General features: G+C 41.1%; 1 protein-coding gene across 1 annotated transcript in view; it reads left to right on the forward strand.

Annotated features, from left to right (window-relative positions):
* PARD3B (par-3 family cell polarity regulator beta) overlaps nucleotides 1–27,924 on the forward strand; it is a 2,091,605-nt gene that overhangs the window by 950,733 nt on the left and 1,112,948 nt on the right. The window contains 2 exon segments of the mRNA XM_029606318.1: nucleotides 6,364–6,378; nucleotides 16,768–16,782. Coding sequence (XP_029462178.1) covers nucleotides 6,364–6,378; nucleotides 16,768–16,782 — 30 coding nt within the window.

A 27,924-nucleotide genomic window follows, 5' to 3' on the forward strand; every position in this document is an offset into this window, starting at 1 on the left:
GATGAATAAGAATTGTTTAACATATATGTATTGTTTTTAATGCAATTTACAAAACTACAGTTTTTAGCCTGTAATCCATTTAGCACATTTTTCATTATAAGTGGAATACACATATTTAAAAATAATGAATAAATAAATAAGACTCTCTTAGGTCCATATATGCTCATGCTAGAAATTCACATTATTATTTGACAACCTTAAAAAATCTATCTCAATCATCATGGTGGGGTGAATGGAAATGGGAGGGAGTGAAGTGGGGCAGGGTAATGTCAATATTTTGGCTTTTGGCTCTAGATCTGAAATATCTGTATACAGCAAGGTAACTGCCATTACCATTTGAAGAATTGTATTGCATTTGTATTTGTACTTGTAATGACTTGTCTTGAATAAAAAAATTAAAAATAAAGTCCTCCTCAGTAGGTTTTGGCAGTGTGTGTTGGAAGACATACTGCCCCTTCGACAAGTAAACAACATCTCTGCTCAGTTCTTGAGCATAAGTAGAACATTCTTGAGCATAAGTAGAACCAGTATGTAAGAAAAAGAGTTATCAAAAGAATAATCTGTTGCCCTTGGGGAGGACTGTTTAAAAGGTAGATCCCATATAGCAACTTATTGCCAAGCCATATCTACCAAAACAAAAAAAAAAGTTTTCTTCCTGCTAGACCAGCATGGAATTTCTTCTCCCCACAGTTGACAGATAGAGGACATACACCTTTTTGGTGACCTCTCTCTATGCTACAAGAAAGTTGTGGTCCCAGTCTGTTGCCAATCTTCTCAGTCTCCTGCAGCTGCAGATATGTGATGACTGGTTGTACAAACACCCAGAATCTAGATTTGGCCCCGGCCTTGTGGAGATGTCTTTCTCGAGGGACTGATTTTACCGGGAGAAGCTTATCTCCCAAGAATCACTGATAGAGTTTTCCTGTGGGTAGGAGTTACCTAGTTTCCTAAGTAATCCAAATAGGGACCTTTATGAGCACTCAGAGAGGGTCCTCGAGGCCTCTCTCTCTCTCTTAATCTTAATATGCCCCCTGCCCTGGCTGCCTTGTAAGAAAAAAAAATGTTTACAAGAAAGTCAACACAGAGCTCATCTTCTGCAAGGCAGGCTCTTTGGGGGTACTGATCTCAAGTCTGGCAATTTTAATAGTTAGCCCTTCTAACAAGGTTTTGACCATTGATCACAGCTGGCATGCCACTTTATATAATCCGAGCATAGATTCTAGCCAGGTAGAAGAGTCATTATTTAGTAGTTTGTAAATCTTGTATAAAACTTTATATTTAGACCTCCAGGCTATGGGTAGCCAATGTAGTTTCAAGAGTGTATCGGTAATTTGATCCTACCGTTTGGTATCAGTTAAATGTCTGCTGCCACGTTCTGTATAATTTGCAAAGGTCATGTGGCAGAGAGCAGAAAGCCAAGGTAAAGAGAATTGCAATAGTTCAGGGAGGTAAGTATCAGTGCCTGCAGCATGGAGCAAAAGTCGGATCCTTCAAGAAAACGTTTCAAGTTTTTTAAAAGACGCAGTTTATAAAATGATGACTTAACCACATTGGCAATATGCTCATTCATACTCAGAGTATAATCCATAACAACACCCAGATTTCTAACAATCTGATTTACCATCAATTGACAGTATGATAATGTGAGTGAAGTTGGGTACTGGGTTTTTTATTGCTGACAGTAAAATTATTTCTGTTTATGAAAGATTTAATTGTAATTTGTGGTGCATTAAGCATTGTTTAACTGAATGAATGCTAAGGATGGGGTGAACTCTATGAAGAACTGGATATCGTCAGCAAATACATTGTAGTTAATATCTAGAAACAAAAGCAGTTTGTATAAAGGGGCTAATTAAATGTTGAACAAAATAGGTGAAAAGGCTGACCGTTATCGAACCCCTGAAGTGATTTTGTACTTTGTTGAGGAGGATGAACCCACCCTAATATGGTAGGTGTGATCTGTTAGAAAAAGCAGTCAACTATTTTTGAACTATACCGATAGGCATGTTAAGAGAAGGGAATGTGCCACTGTAACAAAAACTGCTGTTATGATGAGAAGAATCAAAACATAGTTAACGTAGTCTTTGAAGCCCTGCAAAAGGGTTTCAAATAAGGCTGTTGCAGGTTCTTTCTGCCCCATTCGTGAGGATGGGATCAAACTCAGGCTCACAGGGGAAGAAAACATCCCTGCCCCCTTGACCTGGGAAGAACAGTTGATCCTGGATACAGTTATTAAGCCTAGAGTCTCCCTGCTGGATCTTTGAAACAGTAATGCCAGCTTATGTGGGTGGGGAACCCATTGCCAGGGCCAGCTAATCCAGAGCCACTTCACAATGGAAGAAGCATTATGGTCGATAAACAGGGTAGATTCAGGGCCATCAGACTTGTTCTGCAACAGTTTCTTTCACTGATAAAGAGGCCAGTTGGTCAATCATGTCATACAGTGCCACAGCAGTGGAATATGTCAACAAACAAGGGGGCACCCACAACCCTACAGTGGCATATGAGAAAGTCCAAATGTGCAAATGGGTGGAAGAGAATCTGTTTTTCCTTTTAGCAGCCTATATAGTGGTGAAGGATAAGGTTTAGGCATATTTCCTCAGAAGAGATAGACTAGACCTGAAGAAATGAACTGAGTCGAGAGGCCTTCCAAGAGACAGGAAACAGAGAGTAATATTAAATGGACAATTTTCTCAGTGGAAGGGAGTGGGCAGTGGAGTGCCTCAGGGATCTGTATTGGCACCCGTACTTTTCAATATATTTATAAATGATCTGGAAAAGGAATACAACGAGTGAGATAATCAAATTTGCAAATGATACAAAATTATTCAGAGTAGTTAAATCACAACCGGATTGTGATAAATTGCAGGAAGACCTTGTGAGACTGGAAAATTGGACATCCAAATGGCAGATGAAATTTAATATGGATAAGTGCAAGGTGATGCATATAGGGAAAAATAACCCATGCTATAGTTACACTCTGTTAGGTTCCATATTAGGAGCTACCACCCAAGAAAGAGATCTAGGCATCATGGTGGATAACACATTGAAATCGTTGGTTCAGTGTGCTGCGGCAGTCAAAAAAGCAAACAGAATGTTGGGAATTATTAGAAAGGGAATGGTGAGTAAAATGTAAAATGTCATAATGCCTCTGTATTGCTCCATGGTGAGACTGCACCTTGAATTCTGTGTACAGTTCTAGTTGTTGCATCTCAAAAAATATATAGTTGCGATGAAGAGGGTACAGAGAAGGGCAACCAAAATGATAAAGGGGATGAAACAGCTCCCATATGAGGAAAGAATAAAGAGGTTAGGACTTTTCAGCTTGGAGAAGAGACGGCGGGGGGGGGGGGGGGGGGGGGATATGATAGAGGTGTTTAAAATCATGAGATGTCTAGAATGGGTAAATGTGAATTGGTTATTTACTTTTTCGGATAATAAAAGGACTAGGGGGCATTCCATGAAGTTAGCATGTGGCACATTTAAAACTAATCGGAGAAAGTTCTTTTTCACTCAACGCACAATTAAACTGTGGAATTTGTTGCCAGAGGATGTGGTTAGTGCAGTTAGTGTAGCTGTGTTCATAAAAGGATTGCATAAGTTCTTGGACGAGAAGTCCATTACCTGCTATTAATTAAGTTGACTTAGAAAATAGCCACTGCTATTACTAGCAACAGTAACATGGGATATACTTAGTTTTTGGGTACTTGCCAGGTTCTTATGTCCTTATTTTGCCACTGTTGGAAAGAGGATGCTGGGCTTGATGGACCCTTGGTCTGACACAGTATGGCACATTCTTATGTTCTTATGTAGATCAGTGAGATCACCCAGGGGAAGGCTTAATGTCAACTCATGCAAATGCCAAAGTTGATATATTCCTAAGGTTGTGAGCAAAGAGGGGCTCCAGCAGAAAATATGCTCTCCTTTGTTGCAGACCGACACACAGTCTGATGAACATTTTTCCATCATGGCTTCTCATAGGCAGAGTAATAAAAACGATAGAGGACCACCCCTCAATTGTCATTCTTTTGGCCTTGGACACGCTGAGAAGGCTTGGTACATAGACTTAATGAAGTTGCTGAATGGAAAGTCTCTAAACTTGCCAGGGAATTCACTGCTGTTGCAGTAGCTGGTCGCAATGGAAGACACGTCTCCATTCTCTCTTTTGGTCTGACCCTTGAGAGGACTCTACTGTGTAGGAAGGGATACTCCCTAGCAGCAATATCAATTATGCAAAAGGCACGTAAGATTTCTACTTCACTAGCATATATCAGAATCTGGCATATATTCAAAGGATCTGCCTCAATCACAGTGCCTTCCCTTGGAGATCAAATATCTCACAAATATTGAACTTTATGCAATGTGTCCTGGACAAGCTCTTAATTCCCTGAAAGCTCAGGTGGCATGGATATTATGCAATAGGGGCTAAATTATAGGCAACCAGGTAGCAGCACATTTGGCACAGTACAGTTTCTAAAGTGGGTAAAATGCCTCTAGCCTCCCTAAGGCCAGTAGGTCCTACAGGGGGATCTTAAGGTCCTGAGGGTGTTAGTGAACCCCCCCCCCCTTCCCCTTTGAACCAGTATGGCAGGCATAGTTAAAGGACCTGTCCCTGAAAACCACCTTTCGGGTAGCTTTGGATCCTTATTTGACTTTTTATTAGGACTCTTGTCACATTTCAGCCAGTACCGTCTTCCCTATCCAGCTTGGTTCAGTGTCATTCCCAACATTTAGGAGCAGTGAACATTAGGGCAAGGGTATCAACTTACATCTGCTGGATGTGCATTGTATTCTCTTAAGGAACTTAAAGGTGATGAACACTTTTAGAAAAATTGTTTTGTTTGATGGACCCTGGAAAGGGGAAGCATCCAAGCTACCTTAGCTAGGTGTATCAAGGAAATAATAGGCTCACGCTACCTTCTTACAGGCAGGTAGGCTCTAGTTGTGCTCCATACTCACTCCACATTAGCACATGGGGGGAGGCATCATCAGCCTCCCAGGAGAAAATCCGTAAGATAGCCACATGGTCATCCTTATATTCCTTTACAAAATAATATACACTGGTTGTATAGGCCAAGGCAGATGCAGCCTTTTGGGGTGGGAATCGTAGACAGATCTGTTATCCTCCCTTCTTTGTAAGGCACAGCTTACATAACTCCCATGTGTAAGTCCTGGTCTAGCATGAAGAAAAGGAAGGTGAATTTCATTCTTCCCTAATAATTTTCTTTCCTTGAATCCTGCTAGACCAGTCCAGAACTCACCCAGAAATGCAGGGCTATTAAACCAGTGTTATCGCTACAGCACATTGTTTTAACTTACATCTTTTCCTTTTCTTAGGGAATGGCCTTGTGGACCTTATTTTGGATCAAATTATTTTTTTTTGGAGGGCTGTTTTTGTCTGCCATAGTGCTCTGGCAGAAGGCTACTGGTAATGGTCTGGGACCATACCTCCCTTACAGCTCAAAGTGAGATCATAAAAGAGGTTGTCCTCTGGCTCCATCAATTGCAGAGAGGAAAACTTTCATGCATAAGGTTTTTCCCAATCAACATTAAAGAAAGCTCTTTGCTCCTACTTTTGTGACATAATCGAGGGATTCTGCCAGATCCTTAAGAAAATTATATCAAACCAATCCTTCCATAGCCATGAAAATAAAAATGTGGAGCCCTATATAAAAAAAAAAAATCTTAGCTGGAGAAGTTGAACTTATTCGGCTAAGTGGCACTTCTGAATATCCAACAATGGTCAGTGGGAGCCACTTGGCCAGATAAGTAACTTATCACTTGATATGGGCAAAAGCTGTCTGGTGCCATTTTGGAAAATAGTAGGAGCTGGCTCTGAGCCCAGGAGCATTTTGTGCCCCCAGTAGAGTACAGGGACCTGCTAGATATTTCCAAAGGGGGGAGAAGAGCAGGTGGGTTGCTGCCTTCTTTGGGGGGGGGGCCTGATTGAGATCTGGGTGGGTCTTTTTTGATAATGGGAAAGGGGTATAGGTAGTGGGGTGGGACATCACTACGTGATTTTTAACTTTATTTTGGGTCACTTTTTGTACTTTTATCCCACCTCTAGAGGCAGTTGGGGGGCGTTGATATTTACATATTGGAAATGGGATTATTTGGGACTTCTGCTAGCCCTTGATTTTTGAGACTGGAGGCATCAGGATGCATGTTATCCCAATGCCTCTGAGAAAAGTTAGTTACAGCTCTTAAGTTGTAGATAATTTTTGGGGAAAAAATGTGGGTTTGCACTTTTTTGAGGCAAGCAATAATTTATTTACTGTATTTTCCAGTGTATAAGTCACACCAGTATATGTGTCACACCCCTATAAATTGCCATTTTGATTAAAAAGTTGGGAGATAAGTCACACCTTTGTATAAGATGTACCTGTTTGTACAGTGAGTTTTACAGCACATACAGGCCAATACAGTAAAGCGCGGCCGCAGTTACCCCGTTTCTAACCCGCTGTGTACTCACAATTTTGCCGCGTAAGTCTAACCCGCGATTCACTATCTGTTTTTACCTATCCTTTCCGCTTCTTTAACTCGACGCGTATCCCTTTCCGCTCGCGGCATGTATATGTATGTAAACGATCCGATTAGCTATTCCCTCCCATACAGTAAAATGCGCCCCGACTATTGCCTTTTTAGCATGCTATCTTGCCGCGTCTTTAACCTACTAATTTACCGCCTACCCTGACCCTTGCGTTAGTGTGGTTCACTGGTTGCTCAGCATATTCAATTTAAAGCTTTAACCTTGGTATTTAAGGCTCAGCATGATCCCATAGATTCCATTGCACTGTCTGTATTCACAAGAATGTAATTATCTGACTCTACCACCAAAAGCCGCCCAGCCCCAAACCAACCCAATCCACAGAAAAAAAAATGCTTCTCGCACTTAGCCGCCCAGTCCCAAACCAACCCAGTCCACAGAAAAAAAAATGCTTCTCGCACTTAACCGCCCAGTCCCAAACCAACCCAATCTACAGAAAAAAAAATGCTTCTCTCAGTTAGCCACCCAGTCCCAAACCAAACCAATCCAATCCACAGAAAAAAAATGCTTCGCGCACTTAGCTGCCCAGTTCCAAACCAAACCAACCCAATCCAATTCAAGCCCAAGCAGAGAGAGATGAAATTTCACAGTCCCAAACTCTCTCCCAGCCCCCGCTCACCTGCCCTGGCCACGGCCACGCAAGCCCCCAGCAGCAGCAGTAGAAGTGGAAGGGCGGCGAGAGAGAGCGGCTTCAGCAGCCCCGCCGACGAAGATGAATACGTGCAAACCTGTAGGTCCAATATGGGCGCTCAAGGCAGCAAAGGCGCATGCGCACACGCCATGACCTCCAACGTCCAGCCGGTCACGGCGTGTGCGCAAGCGCCTTCGCTGCCTTGAGCGTCCATATTGGACGTTCAGGCGTGCACGTATTCACTTTAGCCGGCGGGGCTGCTGAAGCCGCTCTCTCTCGCCGCCCTTCTACTGCTGCTGCTGGGGGCTTGCGTGGCCACGGCCAGGGCAGGTGAGCGGGGGCTGGGGGAAAGTTTGGGACTGTGAAATTTCGTCTCTCTCTGCTGGGGCTTGGATTGGGTTGCTTTGGTTTGGGACTGGGCGGCTAAGTGCGAGAAGCATTTTTTTTCTGTGGATTGGGTTGGTTTGGGACTGGATGGCTAAATTTTGTCTCTCTCTGCTGGGGCTTGGATTGGGTTGGTTTGGTTTGGGACTGGGCGGCTAAGTGCGAGAAGCATTTTTTTTCTGTGGATGGGGTTGGTTTGGGTTGCGCTCCCTGCCTCCTATCGCCGGCTGCTGGGTCTTGCTGGCGCCGGGCGCTCAAGGCAACGGGGTCTGTAGGAGAGCCATCCACTTCCTGGTATCTGTCATTTCAAACGTCATTTGAAATGACATTTGAAATGACAGGTACCAGCGCACCCAGGATCCTGTATAGGCGCTGTAATAGCGCCTATACAGTAAAATGGATTGCACTTCTTGGACGCGGGTTGGACGTGGGTTGGACGCGGCTTGCATTTGCATGCCATTTAAATACAGTATCGAGCGGTAGGTGATCCGAACTGTGCGTACGGCAAATGTGGGTGCGCCGGGCACTAACGCACCTCTTTCTACCACCCCTTACTGTATTGGCCCGATAGTGAGATAGAGAGATTGTGACAGTATATGTCGTACTGGTGTATAAGTCACAGTCACTGAAATTGCTGGAAAAAAAAACAGCGATTTATTCAACAGAAAATATGGTGCATAAAATTTATAAATGTATGCATACAATGCAGCTCATTTAAATGTGTATTTTTTTAAATGGTACGCAACATTGAAAAATCATGCTGTATTGCTGTGATAAGGGTTTATTGTGCGATAAAAACTATTTTTATGTGCATTAAATGTGTATCGTGGCTTAGTAAATATACTCCTTAGATTGTAAGCCCTCTGGGGATAGGGAAACAACCTACAGTTTCTAAATATAATCCACTTTGAGGTGCCTGAAAGGTTGAATATAAATCAGATAAACAATAAATAATAACAATAACTCTAGATCAGATTCACGAGAGTGATGCAAATCAACAAGAGGTTAAAATTTCTGTGGATTGATTTTATACCATTCTTTTTTTCATATTTTCTCAAAAGTCTTTATTGGGAAGTTTGAGCATGTATTGTCTTCTTTAGGGGTTCGTCTCGCTCAACCTTATTAAATCCTTTTTATTTTTTTTCTTTGAAAATATATTTTTTTTCTCTTTTTAAATTGACAAATAGAGACTTATGACTTCCAAACCTTTTGTTTTTTTGTGAATATGCTTCAACTCAGGACTCCTGATTTTTAATGAGTGTTTTGGTCCTCAAGGAAGTCTTTCCATGATATTTAATTTCATAGCTGAAAATCCTGGTAGCCTTGCCTATTTTAGAGCATATTTAAATTTCACGTGAATCTATTGATCTTAACCCCCTATTTCTTTTTGTATCCTTAAGTCCCTTATATGATATTCAGCTACATTTGTTTTCTAAAATAGCCATTCCCCATTTTTTTTTCAGCTCACTAGTTTGCTCCTGCTTCTTTGCACTTCCTATTTAATGGTAAATACTCTTCACTGAGAGACAGTGGCATACGCCTCAGTTTGTCAGTATTTGACAATTATCCCCTGTTTCCACAACTCTGTTTAGTCCAGTCATTGCACTGAGGATCCTTGCACAAGGGCCATAGGCAATTGTTTTCTTCAGAGCTGGGTGTTTTGTTTGTTTTTATTTTTTTCAAACCTTACTCATGGAGGTAATGGTAGAAAAAGAAGCTTAATGCACAGTTATAAGTAAGTATTGCTGTATTCTCTCAAATACAATTTTCTTTTCGGTCTTCATTGGTTTGCAGAATAAATATGCATGTTAATGGTGGTGTATACCGAAGAGGTTTTCTCCTTTCAAAACACTCATGCCTGATAACAAAATGTATTCAGAACTAGAATATTATTTGGATATTAATAAGAGAGTAAATAAACTTTAGTGACATTCAGGTAGATGTGTATGCAGCTTTTGACCATTCCACTTTCATTTTTGATTCATAGGGAATCTTTTAAGAGAAGCAAATAAACAGTTTAAACATTTCAGGTACTTGAACCGTGTGTGTTGGCGAGGTAATTTTTTATTTCGTGAAGTGCATGGCAAATCCATTTAGAAATGCCGGTTGAAAGGGAGAGCACTAGTCTTTGAGAGTGTCTTGTGGTTGTCTGATATTTAAGATTTATTGTTCTAAAGGGCACAGATCTGCTTTGTTTACTTGAAGGGCTCCACTGCACAGCCAGGGAGGTTGTCTGGATGCTGAACTTTAATAGTACTTCATGCTTGAGAAGTGTGCAGTTTATCTGAGTTCTGAATCTGGCATATTACAAAACTACAGATAACTGAAAGGATTGTGTCAGATCAGATACCTCGCCATAAATGGAGGATACTCCTTGCAGTTCTGATTTTTATCATTTTCTTTTTTATTTGTTCTCTTGTAATTTATCTGGTGAATTTGTATTGGTTAACTGTTTATGACCCAACTATTTTGTTTCAAAGCAGCAGTACTTGCAAAAATGTGTATACCTGTTATTTCCATAACTTGTATAAAAAGATAAGAAGTACAATATATTGACATAAGAAAGTAAGGAGGCATAGGTATATGATTAAAATTGAAAATAATATAGCCATAAAACAGACAAGTTGATGTTGAACAATCTGAAAGTACTAAGTAATTCAAACTATTCTTTATTCAAATAATCTATTAATCATCAAGTATCAAATGGTTAAACTTTTTTCCTGCATCTCCTGTTTTAATGTAAACCGGTATGATTTGTATATTATACAAGAATGTCTGTATATAAAAATTAAAAATAAATAAATAAATACATTTGTGGAAACTGAATTCCCTCACTTAGCTAAAACATGAGTAAAAACTTTGAAGTTTTTTCAAGTTTCTTTGCCTATGTACCTCAGACACCTTAAAGAGAAACAGATAATGCCAGGGGAATGTAAAGTACAGTGACAGTAGTCAGGTTTACATAGATTTATGACAAAAGAAAAAGACTATTACGACCTGACCAGTCTGCCCATCCACAACAACTCAGCTTTAAGACCCCTACCACTCCCGCAGAGATTCTATGTTTATCCCGTGTCTTCTTGAATTCATATACTGTCCTATCTTTACCACCTCTACTGAGAGATTGTTCCATGCATCTAGTACCCTCTCCGTAAATAAATATTTCCTTAGATAAGTCCTGAGTCAACCCTCTTTCATCCTCCTCTCATGAGCCTTCATTCTAGAGCTTCCTTTCCATTGAAAGTGGCTTGACTCTGCTGCATGGAAACCTTGGAGGTATTTACATGTATCTAACATATCTCCCCTGACCTGGCTTTCTTCCTATATATACTTGTTTAGATCTTTAAGTTTCTCCCCATATGATTTAGAGCAGAGACCACCAATCGTTTTAGTGAGAGACTCTGGACTGACCACAACTGGTTTATTTCCTTTTTAAGATGCTATCTCCATTTGATACTGTTGACCATAAGATTCTTCTTTATCGCTTTAGAGAGCATGGAATCTCTGGTTTGGTTCTGGACTGGTTCAGATCTTATTTAGTTAGACGTACTCAGCAGATTAAATTTTACTCAAAATTCTTTGTCTGGCAGGCAGTCAGTCAGTATGGGTGTGCCACTGGGCTCTGCCCTCTCAGCACTTCTCTATAACATTTATATTGTACTAGTCTGCAAAGTCCTGGTTGGTTTGTGTGCAGGTTAGCATTTGTCTGCAGATGACATGCAATTTTTTATTCCTTTGTTTGTCTTGGGATGAATCCTCTGCACTAGTTTCCTGTTGTTTGTCCGCAGTCAGACGATGCCTAACTCAGAACAAGTTGGCCTTGAACCTGTCCAAAACCAAAATATTGGTTTTGCAGTGCAGTGCCCTGATAAATGTACTTTTGCATATGAAAGTTGAAAATATGTGGGTTCAAGTCATGTCACAAATCAAAAGTCTAGGTGTATATATGGATGCTCGATTTGATTTTAAAGAGCATATTAAATTAGTTACTCCTGGGGGAATTCTGCGTAAAAACATGTAAAATTCTGCACATAACAATTACAAATTCTGCACACAAAAGCAAAATTCTGCATACTTTATATTGTTCAAAATACCAGAATATACATGACAGTCTTTAAATAATTTAAAATGTAATACATAAAAAAGTTTTTACTTAAAGATGCAGAATTTTAAATATTTTGAACAGAATTTTCCTAAATGTTCCCTGTAAGAGGGGTCCCTTCCATGCTCTCTCTCTCTCTTTTCCCCTAGCCATTTTGCCATTCCACCATTCCAGGCCCCTGCCAGTATCTCTCCCCTCCCCCTCTAGGCTCAACCCCTTCCACTCTGAGGTTGACCCTTCTCTCAGTACTTGCCCCTCACACAGGCCTCCCTCTGTCTCTTTCTCTCTCACACATACACACACACACAGGCTCCCTCTCTCTAGTGCATATGCATGCCCCCTCATAAAGGCTCCCTACCTCTCTCTCTCTGTCTCCCACACACACACACCCTCATACAGGCTCCCTCTCTTGCACACACACACACATCCCCTCATACAGGGTTTCTCTCTCTCTTGCATACACACCCACACAAGCTCCCTTTCTCTCTCATGCATGCACCCTCACACAGGCTACCTATGATTCTCTCTCAAACACCCTTTTACACAAGCCCTCTCTCATACATACCCAATCTGTTCACATAGGCTCCCTCTCTCACAAACTACACACAATCCCTTTTTCACACACACCAGCTCCCAATCACACACTCCTTCACAATCACCTTGTATAGGATCCCTCTCTCTGGCACCCACACTCAAACACCCTCACACATGCTCTCTTTCAAACCCATTTTCTCCAGGGCCTTTAACTTCACCATGAGCTGGAAGAACTCCACTCGTGGCACGCTGGGACCTTCATTTTTTCCATGAGCAGGCCGAGCTCTGTTCGCTGCCTGCCAGGGCCTCCTCCATTTTTGCCAAATTCTGCGCAGAAAATGGCAATTCTTCACGGGGGGGGGGATTTCTGCGCAAATTCTGCCCTCTGCAGTAGCACAGAATTCCCCCAAGACTAATCAGTGATTAGGATAGGAATGGCTTCTTTACATTTCAAGTATTATGTGGTCTGAGGCCTTTACTCAGACAGGCTGACTTTTGTGAGGTGGTCCAAGCTGTGATGATGCCTTTATGTAACTATTGCAACTCAAATCTATATTGATCTTCCCACCACATCAATTCAGTATCTTCAATTGTTGTAGAATGCTTTGGCCTGTTTGATTTCCGGGCATGGTATGCATGACCACATCTTACCAGTACTGTCTGAACTTCATTGGCTGCTTATTCAGTGGTGCATAATTTATAAGGGAGTACTAATGGTTCATAAACTGTTATCACTTGATTTATTTCTGTGGGTAAAGACTATGCTGTACATATACAGTCCCTCAAGATCTTTGAGATTTTCTCAATGGAGACTGTTGGACGTGCCTTTTATGTGTCATGCAAGGCTTGTTGTAACACATGAATGTGCATTCTCGGTGGCAGAGCCTTCTGTATGGAATTTTCTTCCCCAAAAACTGCACTTGTACAAAAACCTTCAAGGCACTGCTGAAAATGTTCTTATTTGGCCAAGAATTGTTATGAGTTTGCAAATTTGTTAAAGAAGATGGTCTTATCCAGATTTGAAGGGATGCTTTCTTTGCTTTTGTTTTATCTTGTTTATTTGTGTGTCATTTTTATTGATTGTGTGTTTTTTCCTGTTCACTGTCTAAGATGGTTTTGGTGGGTTATAAATAAATAAAATAAACTGTATACAGTATTCTAAATGAGATCTCACCAGAGAGTTATACAGGGCCTATATCACCTCCCTTTTTCTGCTGACCATTTAACTCCCTATGCACCCAAGTATTTTTCTGTCTCTTAAGAACATAAGAAATTGCCATGCTGGGTCAGACCAAGGGTCCATCAAACCCAGCATCATGTTTCCAACAGAGGCCAAAGCAGGCCTCAAGAACCTGGCAATTACCTAAACACTAAGAAGATCCCATGCTACTGATACAATTAATAGCCGTGGCTATTCCCTAAGTAAACTTGATTAATAGCCATTAATGGACTTCTCCTCCAAGAACTTATCCAAACCTTTTTTGAACCCAGCTACACTAACTGCACTAACCACATCCTCTGGCAACAAATTCCAGAGCTTTATTGTGCGTTGAGTAAAAAAGACTTTTCTCCGATTAGTCTTAAATGTGCTACTTGCTAACTTCATGGAATACCCCCTAGTCCTTCTATTATTTGAAAGTGTAAATAACCGATTCACATCTACTCGTTGAAGACCTCTCATGATCTTACAGACCTCTATCATATCCCCCGTCAGCCATCTCTTCTCCAAGCTGAACAGCCCTAACCTCTTCAGCCTTTCCTCATAGGGGAGCTGTTCCATCCCCTTTATCATTTTGGTTGCCCTTCTCTGTACCTTCTCCATCACAACTATATCTTTTTTGAGATGCATTAAATTTCATCTGCCATTTGGATGCCCAATCTTCCAGTCTTGAAGATCCTCCTGTAATGTATCACAATCTGCTTGTGATTTTACTACTCTGAATAATTTTGTATCATCCACAAATGTGATAACCTCACTCGTCGTATTCCTTCAAGATCATTTATATATGTATTGAAAATCACCGGTCCAAGTACAGATCCCTGTGGCACTCCACTGTTTACCCTTTCCCACTGAGAACATTGACCATTTAATCCTACTCTCTGTTTCCTGTCTTTTAACCAGCTTGTAATCCACGAAAGGACATTGCCTCCTATCATATGAATTTTTAGTTTTCTTAGAAGCCTCTCATGAGGGACTTTGTCAAACACCTTCTGAAAATCCAAATACACTACATCTACCGGTTCACCTTTATCCACATGTTTATTATCCCCTTCAAAAAAATGAAGCACATTTGTTAGACAAGACTTCCCTTGGGTAAATTCATGTTGACAGAGTTCCATTAAAACATGTCTTTCTATATGCTCTACAATTTTGATCTTGAAAATAGTTTCCACTATTTTTTCCGGCACTGAAGTCAGGCTCACTGGTCTATAGTTACCCGGATCACCCCTGAAGCCTTTTTTAAATATTGGGGTTACTTTGGCCACCCTCCAGTCTTCAGGTACAATGGATGATTTTAATGATAGGTTACAAATTTTAACTAATACATCAGAAATTTCATTTTTTAGTTCCTTCAGTACCCTAGGGATGCATACCTTCCGGTCCAGGTGATTTGATGCTCTTTAGTTTGTGAATCTGGCCTACTACATCTTCCAGGTTCACAGTGATTTTGTTCAGTTCGTCTGACTAATCACCACTGAAAACCATCTCCGAAACTGGTATTTCCCCAACATCCTCATTAGTAAACATGGAAGCAAAGAATTCATTTAGTCTTTCTGCAATGGCCGTATCTTCCCTAAGAGCCCCTTTAACCCCTCTGTAATCTAATGGTCCAACTAACTCCCTCACAGGATATATTTTTAAAAAAAGTTTTTATTATGAGTTTTTGCCTCTATGGCCAACTTCATTTCAAATTCTCTCTTTGCCTGTCTTATCAATGTTTTACACTTAACTTGACAATGCTTATCTTTTATCCTATTTTCTTCAGATGGATCCTTCTTCCAATTGTTGAAGGATGTTTTTTTGGCTAAAATAGCCTTTTTCAACTCACCTTTTAACTATGATGGTAATCGTTTTGCCTTCCTTCCACCTTTCTTAATGTGTGGAATACATATGTACTGCACCTCTAGGATTGTATTTTTAAACAATGTCCATGCCTGTTGAACATTTTTAACCTTTGCAGCTGCACCTTTCATTTTTTTCTAACTATTTTCCTCATTTTATCAGTTTCTCTTGTGCAAGTTTAATGTTAGAGCTGCAGATTTACTTATTGTCCCCCTTCCAGTTATTAGTTTAAATCTGATCATGTTATGATCACTGTTGCCAAGTGGCCCCACCACCATTACCTCTCTCACCAAATCCTGCGTTCCACTAAGAATTAAATCTAAAATAGCTCCCTCTCTTGTTGGTTTCTGAACCAATTGCTCCATGAAGCAGTCATTTATTACATCCAGGAACTTTGTCTCTAGCAAGACCTGATGTTACATTTACCAAGTCAATATTGGGGTAATTGAAATCTCCTTTTATTATTGCACTGCCAAATTAGTTAGCTTCCCTGATTTCTCTTAGCATTTCTTCATCTGTCTGACCATTTTGTCCAGGTGGATGGTAGTATACTCCTATCACTATACTCTTACCCAATACACATAGGATTTCTACCCATATAGATTCTACTGAGCATTTAGTCTCTTGTATGATCTTTATCCTGTTGGACTCTATACCCTCCCGGACATAAAGTGCCACACCCCCACCAAGTTGATCTTCCCTATCATTGCTATATAATTTGTACCCTCCCATTGGTTATCCTCCTTCCACCAAGTCTCTGTGATGCCAATTATGTCAATCTCATCATTTGCTGCTATACACACTCTAACTCTCCCATCTTTCTTCTTAGACTTCTGGCATTGGCATACAGACATTTCAAAGTGCGTTTTTTGTTTGTATTAACAACCTGCTTTTCAGTTGTTAGGGATACTTTGTAAATCATTAGCTTTGGTGATTTTTTTACATATAGGCATATGGACTATGTTTGCTTTTAATGGAACCTCTCTGTTGGGATGCCCTAACTCTCCTGTTTCATTAGTATCCTTCAAGGATACATTTCTCCGAACCATGCACTGCTGAGTGACTGTCTGTTTTCCCCCTTGTTCTAGTTTAAAAGCTGCTCTATCTCCTTTTTGAAAGTTAGTGCCAACAACTTGGTTCCACTCTTGTTAAGGTGGAGCCCATCCTTTCGGAAAAGTCTCCCCTTTCTCCAAAAGTTTCCCCTGTTCCTTACAAAGCTGAATCCCTCTTCCCGTACACCATCGTCTCATCCACGCATTGAAACTCTGGAGCTCTGCCAGCCTCTGGGGACCTGGACGTGGAACAGGAAGGAGTTCAGAGAATGCCACCCTGGAGGTTCTGGATTTCAACTTCCTACCTAAAATCCTAAATTTTTCTTTCAGAACCTCTCTCCCACATTTTCCTATGTCACTGGTGCCCACATGTACCATGACAGCCGGCTCCCCTCCTGCACTGTCTATAATCCTATCTAGGTGACGCATGAGGTCTGCTACCTTTACACCAAGCAGGCAAGTTACCAGGCGGTCCTCACATCCACCATCCACCTTGCTATCTACATTTCTAATAATCGAATCACCAACTATGACGGCTGGCCTAACTCTTCCCTCCTGGGCAGTAGCCGTGGGAGACTTGTCCTCAGTGTGAGAGGACAATACATCACCTGGAGAGCAGGTTGTTGCTACAGGATCAATTCCTGCTACACCAGGGTAATGTTCTCCTACTTGGAGACCTTTCTGATCCAAGGCAGCACTGGGGCTGCCAGACTGGATTTGGGACTTGGCTACTCTGTCCCTGAAGGTCTCATCAATGTACCTTTCTGTCTGCCTCAGCTCCTCCAAGTCTGCTACTCTAGCCTCCAGAGATTGGACTCGTTCCCTGAGAGCCAGGAGCTCTTTGCACCGAGTGCACATGTACAATCTCTTACCGGTGGGTAAAAAATCATAAATGTGACATTCAATGCAAAAGACTGGAAAGCCCCCCTCCTGCTGCTGGACTGCTGCCTTCATCTTAGTTTTATTGAGTTTCTAGTTAAGTTTAGGATACTAAGGAAATTGGAATGAGAGTACTTTAAATTTACAGGTGAATTTACTAATAAATCAGCTAGTGTCCTACATGGTGTTGATTAAACTTTCAATAAAGGCTGGTACAATAGTATGATTTAGATAAGATCCTGATTGATTTTTAATGAGAAAGTGTCTCATGCCTAAAAATCAAGGGTTGAGTGGGTGGGAAAGACAGACACTTGAATTAACTATCTCTGGCTTGCTTATTACCTGAGACACACACAAACTCTAAAGAATATATTCCTTAATTTCACCTTTCACCAAACTTTTATAAGGCCAAAAATTTCTGAAAGCTATACTTACCAATCCTCTTTAAACACTGTTAAATTAATTTTCACTCAGTTAATGGAATGGTTTGAGCTTTCCAGTCCTCCTCTTCTGCAAAGGGTGCCCGGCCTCTGGAAGCTGGGGCTGTGGAAGTCAATCCCTGGATCGCTTGTGGTGACCTCTGGACTCCTCTCCTGGGGGATGCTGGAGCAGCATGCAGATGAGCCTTCCGGTCCTCCTCTACTGTTGTAGCCTTATCCACCTTTTGGCCATTTTAACATCATCAGATATAATCACCCCCTGATCTTGCTCTTCTTGCTTGCTTAGAATTTAATCGCTTCTCCTGTGAGCTTTTCCAACCTAAATGCAAATTTTTCTTTTCTAAGCATTACATTTTAGCTTCCAGACTCTAAACCAGGCTCATGTGCACCGAAGCACAACTTTTCCCCTCAGTGCAGGAAGGCTGGTGGGGCCATGGTGGAGCCCATCCTGCTTTGTCACAAAGATGACAGGAAGGCTGGTAGGGCCGCAATAGAGTCCATCCCACCATAGCCTGAAGATGACGAGAAGGCCAGCGGGGCCACGGTGAAGCCCATCTTGCCATGGCCAAAAGATAACAGGAAAGGACCTGAGAGTATCTGTATTTGAGAGAGAGTCTATGTGATTTTTGTGAGTCAGTCGGGTTGTGTGTGTGGTATGTATGTATGTATGAAAGACTGTGTTCATGTATATGAGAGCCTGTGTGTCTGGGTGTGTGTGAGAGAGAGCTCTCTCTCTCACACCCACACATACTGTATATGACCATGCCTGTGAGAGTCTACGTGTCAAATATAGGCTCTCTCAGGAACACACAATGTGTATATGAGGAAGAACCTTTGTATGTGAGAGGGGAGTGTGTGTGAAACCATGGATGGGTGTATTAGAGGGAGTGAGAGAACATGTATAAGTATATGTGTGTGAAAGAGTGAGAGCCTGTGTGTTTCTGTATGTTTGATGAAGGAGAGAGAGTGAGTGTATGTGTGTGTGTGAGAGAGAGAGAGAGAGAAGTTAAAGTTTGTGTGGCTCCACCATCCCAAATTCACTACTTTGTCAAGGTGACTGGAAATCAAAAGATCCCAGGTATGGAGAGCAGGAGATTTTTTAAACCTTTTTAGTTTTAATTATTGGGTATTTGATGTTTCAGCTACTTTGAAAAATGTATTGGTGCTTTGGGAAATGAATAATATTTTTTCATTTTTGGATGTTTTCAAATATATTTTTATTATAGTTTTACTACTATGATTCTTGATTTATATTTCTTCATTTTATTATTTGATATTTTATGAGACATGGTCATGCCGCACCACGTACAGTGTCTGGCTTATTGAGATTTCCAGTTCAAATTTTGTTTGCACAATTCTATGTATGCTTTGTTCTTTTTATTCTGTAATTGCTTTCAACAGTTAACTGATACCTATGAGTATATTTTGTGTAATCTATGATTTGTTAAATTTCATCTGAATAAAACCTTGTATTCATTTTCTTAAATTGTTGATTCAGTGCTGTTAAATGATTTAAAAATAGTTTTGTTTTGTGGCTAAAACTGGTCAGGGCTTTCATTATTGCATATAGGATCAAGTTTGAAGATACAGTTCATGACAGTCCAAGGTGTGTGTAGTCTAGGTGTGTGCTCTATTTCTTAATAATTTAGACAAAGCTTTTCAGTTAATCCTCTCTGATATCCAACTAACTGCTGAGAAAATAGCCTTTAAGAAAGCCCTTAAACATTACCTTTTCCTGCAAGCTTTCCCTGATCTGTGTACATCTTAATCTGAAGCTAACTTACTATAATTCTTTTATTTTAAAATTCATTTTAATGTTACATATTAAGTTTGTTTTTACTTGTTAGATTTAAGTTCAATTATGTATGTACCTTTGTAACCTGCCCCGAACTTTGGAGGGTGCAGGATATAAATACCTTTAAATAAAAATAAATAAATAATTTGCGTTGGAGATTTTTTGGTTCAGTTCTGCTGGTGATGTGTGATCCAGGGATACATGGGGTCCATATTCAGCCACTGCTGAATATAACCAACTCTCTTAAAAGTTAACCAGATAAGTATATTCTTCTAAGTTTAGACCTGCCTGCAGCACAGCCAGAGTTAGCCGGATTGGTTTACCGGCTATCTCTGAATGTCAGAGGAATGACACCAACATAGCCAGCTAGAATGTAGCCAGATAGAGCTATGTGGCTAGTATTTAGTTGTATAAATCACCGAATACATTGGCTAAGCCATTTAGCCTTTCAGTTATCTGTCTAAATGGCTTTTAATATCTACCACACGACGGATAGAAAATGAAAGTCTCTTTATTCTGTAGATGCAGCATTTATATATCTCATGAATGTGCATTTCTAAATTTCTTAGGTCAGGAGTGGTGGAAGAAATGGGGAGAGTTCTAATATTAGGGGGAAAGTTAAAATGTGCCCATCTCCACTAATCCATATCAATCTGAAGGGGGTGTTAGCTCTTCTCTCTCATTCTCCCAGTCTAACCACCTTACTCTTTGCCCCTGAGGAGCAGGAATTAGTTGGGGGTAAGTGCACCATGAAATATGTTTACCCAGGGTGCCATGGCCCAAAGAGAGAGGAGGCCTGGTGGGGTCACGATGGACCCTATTATGCCACAGCTGGAAGAGCTCACAGGGTAATGTAATCAAACATTCTTTCTCACAGCAAATCAATCCTTAGAATGGAATATTACTCTAGACCATTACTTAAGCTTTGCTAGATCTCTTCTCATGTTTTCCACACCTTCCTGACTATCTAATCTGTTGCACATTTTGGTATTATCTGCAAAAAGACAAACCTTTACCAATAGGTCTTCGTCAATATCACAAACAAAAATGTGGAAAAGAATTAGTCAAAAGACTAATCCCTTCGGCATACTGCTATTAACATCTCTTTTCTCAGAGTAAACTCCATTTATCACTTTCCTTTGTTGTCTCCCACTTATCCAGTTTCTAACCCAGACTGTCACTTTAGAGCTTGTACCAAGGCTGCTCAATTTATTTCTATGTCACTTATGTGGAACCGTGTCAAAAGCCTTTACTTAAATCCAAGTACACATCTTCATCTAGGTTGCCTATATGGCAATAGTTTAACTGTTTTGTTCGGAATGTTCTTATGTTCCTATTGTTCCTGTCTATATTGTCCTATTATATTCCTGTAATCTGATACTGCAGCTAATTGATAAGATGTGCATTGCTTTGTGAGATTTATCAGAATCTGTAACCGATTCATAAATAAATAAAACATTTAGCGCTCTTCCCTGATGTAACTTTCTGATCATGCAATCAAAGAACTTGGTCAAAATCATCTGGTAAGACCTATTTACTCCATTGGATTGAAGAAACTGCACTACCCTTTGTTTTAGTAGTGATTTCATTAATTTTCTCACCACAGAGCTCAGTCTAATACAGTGGTTCTAAACTGGTGTGTCGAAACACACCAGTGTGTCACCAAGCATACTCTGGTGTGTTGCCATACTTCCGGTCCCCTGCTGGCCCAGTGAAATGGGAATACCTCCTCTGCTCGGGCTTAGAATGCTGATAGCCCAGGCGGAATGTGGCAGGAGAGCTGGAGTCAGCGATACCAGCATGGTCTCTTCTTCCCGCTCCCCCTCCCCCTATGGCACAGAAGAGGAGGTGGAGTGCAGCAGCTGTGTGCACAGAAATAAGATACCATGCTAGGAAAAGGGTGTATAGCATCGGCCCGAAGAAGAGCAGCATGGCTCGCAACAAAAAGAGGAGCATCGCTATCCTCCGCGGTTGATGGGACTCCTTTCTCAAGGCTGTGAGGGCTGGAAGAGGAGGAGGCTGTCTCTGCCACTAGTTCAGTGGAGAGAGAATGAGTGAGGATATGTATTTGAGATTGTGTGTGTGTGTGAGAGAGAGAGATAGCATGTATGTAAGCGAATGATTGAGAGCTTGTATGTGTAAATTGTGTGATTAAGAACCTGTGTGTGTGATTGAAATCCTTTGTGTAAATGTGATTGAGATCATGTATGTGTGAGAGAGAGCATGTGTATGTATGATTAAGAGCCTGTGTAAAAAAGAGAAATAAAACGTGTATAATTATGTAAGTGAGCGAGCATGTGTGTAATTGTGTGATTGAGAGCCTATGTGAGAAAAAAAGCTTGTGTGTGTGTGAGTGAGAGAGAGGAGAAATTTGCAAGCAACTCTCCTTCTCCTAATTCACAACAATCTTGGGGCACCTGGAAATGGACTGTCATGAACTGTATCTTCAAACTTGATCCTGTATGCAATAATGAAAGCCCTGACCAGTTTTAGCCACCAAACAAAACTATTTTTAAATCATTTAACAGCACTGAATCAACAATTTAAGAAAATGAATACAATGTTTTATTCAGATGAAATTTAACAGGTATGGAAAGCAGAACATTTTGTATCCTTTGTTATTTTTAATTATTGGATCTTTGTATCTGCTGTTTTGAAATATTTTATTGGTGTCTAGGAATTTTTATATGAGTTTTTAATTATTGGATATTCCACTTATAAGCTGTTTTGAAATAATCTGTTCTTTTTGTAAGTATGGTTTTACTGCTATTGATTTTACATTTCTTGCTTTATATTATGAGGACTGGAGATTTCTCTTTTTCCTTTGTTGAACTGCATACAGAGACTCTGGCTTGTTGCGGTTTCCAGTTCAGTTTTAGCCTGCATGTTTCTCTTTATGCTTTATGGTCTCTTCTTTGTTAGGGGAGGGTCTGCACATGTGATTGCTACATGTAGTTTCTAGATAGAGCTCTTTAGCAGCCTGGCTTGTTCCATTTTCCTAATAGAAATATTGGATTTTTAAGGCCTGGTATAATATTTTCAGTGTTGTCTTTTCTTAGGTAAAGTGGTTACTGTTTGAATGCTGGAAGTAGGTGCTGTTCTATTATGGGATTACTATTTATATAATTTCTTCAGAGAGAGTATTCTTATTTTTCCCTTGTGTCATTCTTAATAATAAAAGTAATACTGGGCCTTTTTTTAAATTATTATTTCTGCTGTAGATTGTAATGAGCAGTGTGTCACATGTGAGAGTTGTCCATCAGGTGTGTTATGATAGGAAAAAGGTTGAGAACCACTGGTCTGCCTGTAGTTCCCAACCTCCTCTTTAATTCCACTTTAGTGAATAAGAACCATAGTCACCTGTCTCCAGTCCTGCAGAATTACTCCTCACTCTAAAGATGCATTCAAAAGGTCAGCCAACTGTTTCTGCCAGAATTTCTCTAAGCTACCTTAAAACCTATGAATATACCTCATCTGGCCCCATCACTCTATTTTATGTTAGCTCCTCACAAACACACTTTTTTGAAAATTGAGGTTTACTTCACTTCCAGTTCTATTTGTATTTATTTTATGTGTCCTGCTTCTGGTCCTTCCACAGTAAACACTGAAGAGTTATTTCTTAAGTAATTTAACTTTTTTTCTTATCAGCCTCTACATATTCCACCCCTTCGCCTCTGAGTCTCATAATGCCATTATTGCAATGGACTTATCATTAACGTATCTTAAAATAAAGTATTGTCCCACCATTTTACCATATTTGCTATTTTTTCTTCTTTTTGAATCTTTGTATTCTTGACTACTTATCCAGCTTCTTTTATCTTTCTGCAATTGCTTGTAGTTTATAAACCACGTTTATTTAAGATGCCAATAACCATATATTTTTTGCAACAACAACCCTCATACGGGAGCACAATCTTAACAACGTATGTGTTCCTTTCATTCACTTTAAATATATATGGGATTTGAATTACAATCTGCTACCATGATCCAATATTTACGTCTCTAAATAATACCTCGTGGCTTAAGGATGAATTAGTCACCATTTTCATTCCAGGATGACTAGGCATTCATGGCTAAATGGATTTCTATATTAAATAAGTGTTCTAATGATCTCATGGTTTTAATCATTGAACGTACTAAAATAAGTCACAGAAACCATGGACAATTTGGAAGCTCTTCAAACATCAATTAAAACAGAATATTCTACTGATCATCTGAGCAACATTATTGCTATAACTGTAGCAGTCTCCTCACTCTCTTCCTCCCCTAATCCTCTTCCTTTTGTACCCCCCTGTTATTGCCTGATTTTTCTTTTTCGATCGCTCTCCTCTCTGTTCTTTTTTCACTCTCCATTTATTCCCCATTTCATATTTTCACTATCCAGTACTTTGTCGATATGGAATGACCATAAACTGTCCCACTTTCTGTATTATAGCTCACCTCTTCTCTTGTATTATAGTTTTGCAGTTTTATATATTTATATATATATGTAACACATACTTAATCGAAGTTAACGTTTTAGTGATTTTACTGTTCCGTGCCTCATATATTTATCTGTTACTGTTCCATGTAAGGGCTCAGCCTATATGTAAATGGCTCTACTTATGTGTTCCTAGTTATATGTAAACCAATACGATGTGCAAACGGCTATCGGTATATAAGAATCTTTAAATAAATTGAAAAACATAAACAAGATTTGGATAATTTTTGTTCTGCAATTAAGCAGGCTAAAGTTAAAAAAAAAAACTTAAAAGGGATGAAAAAGATTATTCAACTAACAATGTCTACCAATAGTTAAACAAAAAAGATGATTTAGCTGCAAGACATGTCACATTTGATAAATCTAGTGATGGGTCAGATAGCTCTGACAGGAATGGATCTTATGATGGCCATGGGAGAGGACAGTCCTCACGTGGAAATCAACCTTTTTTTTCGCCGAGGAAAAAGAGGCCACTGGCAGTTGAGAGGGCAACGCAGACAAAGTATTGTCCCACCATTTTACCGTATTTGCTATGTGCAATAGTTGTTCCAGTCCATCTTTCAAGATTAACGTATTGTGCCACCTTCTTACCTTGTAAGCCTTGCAATTCTGTTGATTTAATATTATTTTTTATATCTGATACAAGTTCTCCTCCCTTTCTTCCTTACCCGGTCCTTCCTTAATAGATTGTAGCCCAGTTATAACTATATCCCAGTCATGGATTTCCACGTACCACATCTGTGTGATAGCTACTACATCCATGACTGCCTCTACATCTGGGACTTTATTTCCCATTCTGTGAATATTAGTGAACATAGTTTTTCAGATGTTGCCCTTTTTTCTCAATTTTGTGCATTTTTAATGTTTTACTTTCCTGCGGACTTTCACTTAGCATAGGTTTTTGTTTTCCCGTCTCCAACAATCCTAGCATAAAGTCCTCTTCACTAGGTTTTCCAGTCATTGCTGGAAAATGTGGTGTTTGACAGACCTCATCTCTACTCAGCTGTTCTTGAAGCATCATTCCATGGCCCAGGAAGCTGAAATGCTTTCATCTGCACCTATCATGCGACCTTTCATTCATTGGGCCTTTATACTTGACTGAGAGAATGAGGGAGAATATCACCTGTGTTGTGGAGCGCTAGGAGAGCGATCCCACTTCTGGGTGATGTGTGTCCTTGGGCCACGGCTCGACCCCAGAGGGCTCTGAAGAGGTGCCACGGGAGGCGTGGCATGCCCGAGCATGGGCTGGACGGGAGCAGGGCTGGAGAGACATGGAAGACAGGCCCTCCTCCGGACCTGCACGCTTCAGAAGACCCAACAACGCAATGTTGGTCTTGTGAACAGTCCTCCGACCGTTCCCAGCCCTTTCGGACCTGCCGCAGGGTACGGCACGAAGCGGCAGGCCAGATGGAGGCCAGGGCAGCGAAGACTGGAACATGGATTCAGACGAGACTCAGGCATAGACGTGGACTCAGGAACGAGGTGCAGGATCCATAGACGTGGACTCAGGCATAGATGCAGGATCCTTAGACGTGGACTCAGGAATGAGGTGTAGGATGCATAGACGTGGACAGGCACAGGCGTGGACTCAGGACTGGATGCACAGAGGTGGAATCAGGAACGAGGGCTGAAGGAAGACATGGGCACCGACCCTCAGGGCGCCCTACTCAGACCACCCGCGGGACTGAGTCGCGGACCACCCTGCCTCATGCACGCCCTACTCAGCCCTGGAAGGCTGGTCGCGGACCACGCAGAGAGCGGGAGAGCTCAGGAAAGAGGAAGCAGGTTCGCTGCACTCCTGGCAGCACAAGGCAGGTTAAAGCATCAGGATCAGGAACAAGGATTAAGACAGACCTCAGTGCTGGAACAAGGACATCTGGAACAGCAGGAACAACAGGACTGGAACAAGGATACTGGAACAGGAGACACACCTCAGGGCTGGAACATGGACATCTGAAACAGCAGGAACATCAGGACTGGAACACACGTATTGGATCAAGAGACAGACCTTGGAACTGGAACGGCAAGCAGACATCAGGACTGGACGAGGAGCTCCGACAGGTAACACGAAACACAGGACCTTGCAGAAGTGCTGGAACACGGACGACTTCCTGGAGCGAAGGATCTCAGGAGTGACCAACTCCTTGCGAAGGCAAAGACAGACTGAAAGCTGAGCCCTTTAGTAGGGCTGAGGTGGACAACGCCCAGGGAGAGGTCAGCAGGGGGCCACACCTGGCTGGCCCTTTAAGAGAAGCAGAGAGACGCGCGCCCGCGCCCTAGGGAGCTGGAGAGAAGAGCTGGAAGCTGGTGGCGTCCTCAGCCACGTGGAAGGCCAAGGAAGCAGTGGAGCAGCCCTGGGCTGGAGCTGGGTGAAGGCAGGTCAGTGGAGCAGCTCCCAGCTGCAAGGACAGAAGCAGGAAGAAGCAGAGAGAGGTAAGGCTGGCTGCAGGCAGAGCAGAGAGCTGTAGCAAGCTGCAGGCACTGGCAGGGACGGCTTCCCAGCCAGGCAAGGACCCGGGCTGAGCAGGCACCGGCAGAGACGGCCTGCTGACTGGCTGGAGGTCCCGGGATCGCAGCAGCACGTCGGGGGAAGGCAGGAACAGAGGAGCCGACCGCATGGCAAGAGCTGTGGCGACAGCCCCAGCTGATTCAGGGAGAAAGAGAAGCAGCAGCGTCAGCAGCCCGACTGGCTGTGAAGGTAAGAGCCTGCCCACGCTTCTTGCGGGCAGGAGCATAACAACCTGTGCATCTCTACTTTACCTTCCCTTCCAGTGCCATGAAGTCACTTTTGATATAATCTGTGTGATACCTAGCAGTATCATTTGTTCCAACATAACGAGCAACAATGGATTGTAGTTGGGAGGCTTGAAGATTCTTGTTGGTCTCTCTATAGTGTTTTGGATTTTGGCACCTCGCAGACAGAGCACTACCCAAGACAACTTGTCTGGTTGGTAGATGGATGCCTCTGTGACCCTCAGAAGCAAGTTGCCAACAACTACTACTCTCCACCTCCTGAGTACAGTGGTTCTTGAGCCCACAGCTTTATAGTTTCATGCCCATTCAGTCCTTGTGTTCTCTGCTTTATTTGATTATTTTTAATTATGGTATTGCTTTTCATAAAATGTACATTCCTCTATGAACTTGACTGATGTCATTAAGAGGGTGCTATTCAAAGGCATTTCCATGTATCAAACAGTGCTTTACCCCAGAAATGGCCTACAGGAAAATTGCTTGTCCAATGTATAGGTAAACGTGCACATGTATAGTATGTATGCATGTAAGTATACCTGGAGTGAACAGAGGCATTTCTGTGGTCAGAGTTGGGAGAGATTTTCACTTATTGACATACTGTTCTCCATTTTTTAAAACAAGACAATTAATCTTTTCTTGAAGCACTCTGCACAGATTAGCAGATATAATTGTATGCAGATTGTTTTGGTGGGATACTTTTCAAAATAATGTTGTGTGTATTTTCCCTTTATAAAATTTATGTAGTGTATACACAGTTTAAACATATATATCTAGAATCAGAAAAGTAATCTAACTAAAATAAATTCTCTAAATAAATAACAGAAATGAATCAAGAAAATATCAGTCCAAGTTAAAAAGTAAACAACAAGGCTTTCAAATTGTTATGAAATATATGTTTGGTAAGCAATTCCATAAAAATAGTGCTAAATTACTAAATGCTGTTCCTGTATTAACGCTAGTCATATTTTCTTATGAGGAGGGACCACCAACAGATCCAACTGAGAGTTACAACTTGGTTTATAGGTAATAAATAATCAGCCAATTACAGAGTAAATCCTCAAAGGAAAATCTTCTAAACCTTCAAAAACAGAGTCAGCAAATTAGATTTTTTAGCCTCAAAAATCAGTTAGGGAATTTGTCATTTAGGAGGTAATTCTGTAACAGCTCACATAAATTTTTCATCAAAGATGCACTTAAAGGTGAATTTTAAAAGCTGAACACACTCCAAAATCTTGAGATGGGTGCGCATCTGGCACTTGCTCGTG

Source organism: Rhinatrema bivittatum, chromosome 6, assembly GCF_901001135.1.
Source record: "Rhinatrema bivittatum chromosome 6, aRhiBiv1.1, whole genome shotgun sequence".
Classification (NCBI taxonomy): Eukaryota; Metazoa; Chordata; class Amphibia; order Gymnophiona; family Rhinatrematidae; genus Rhinatrema; species Rhinatrema bivittatum.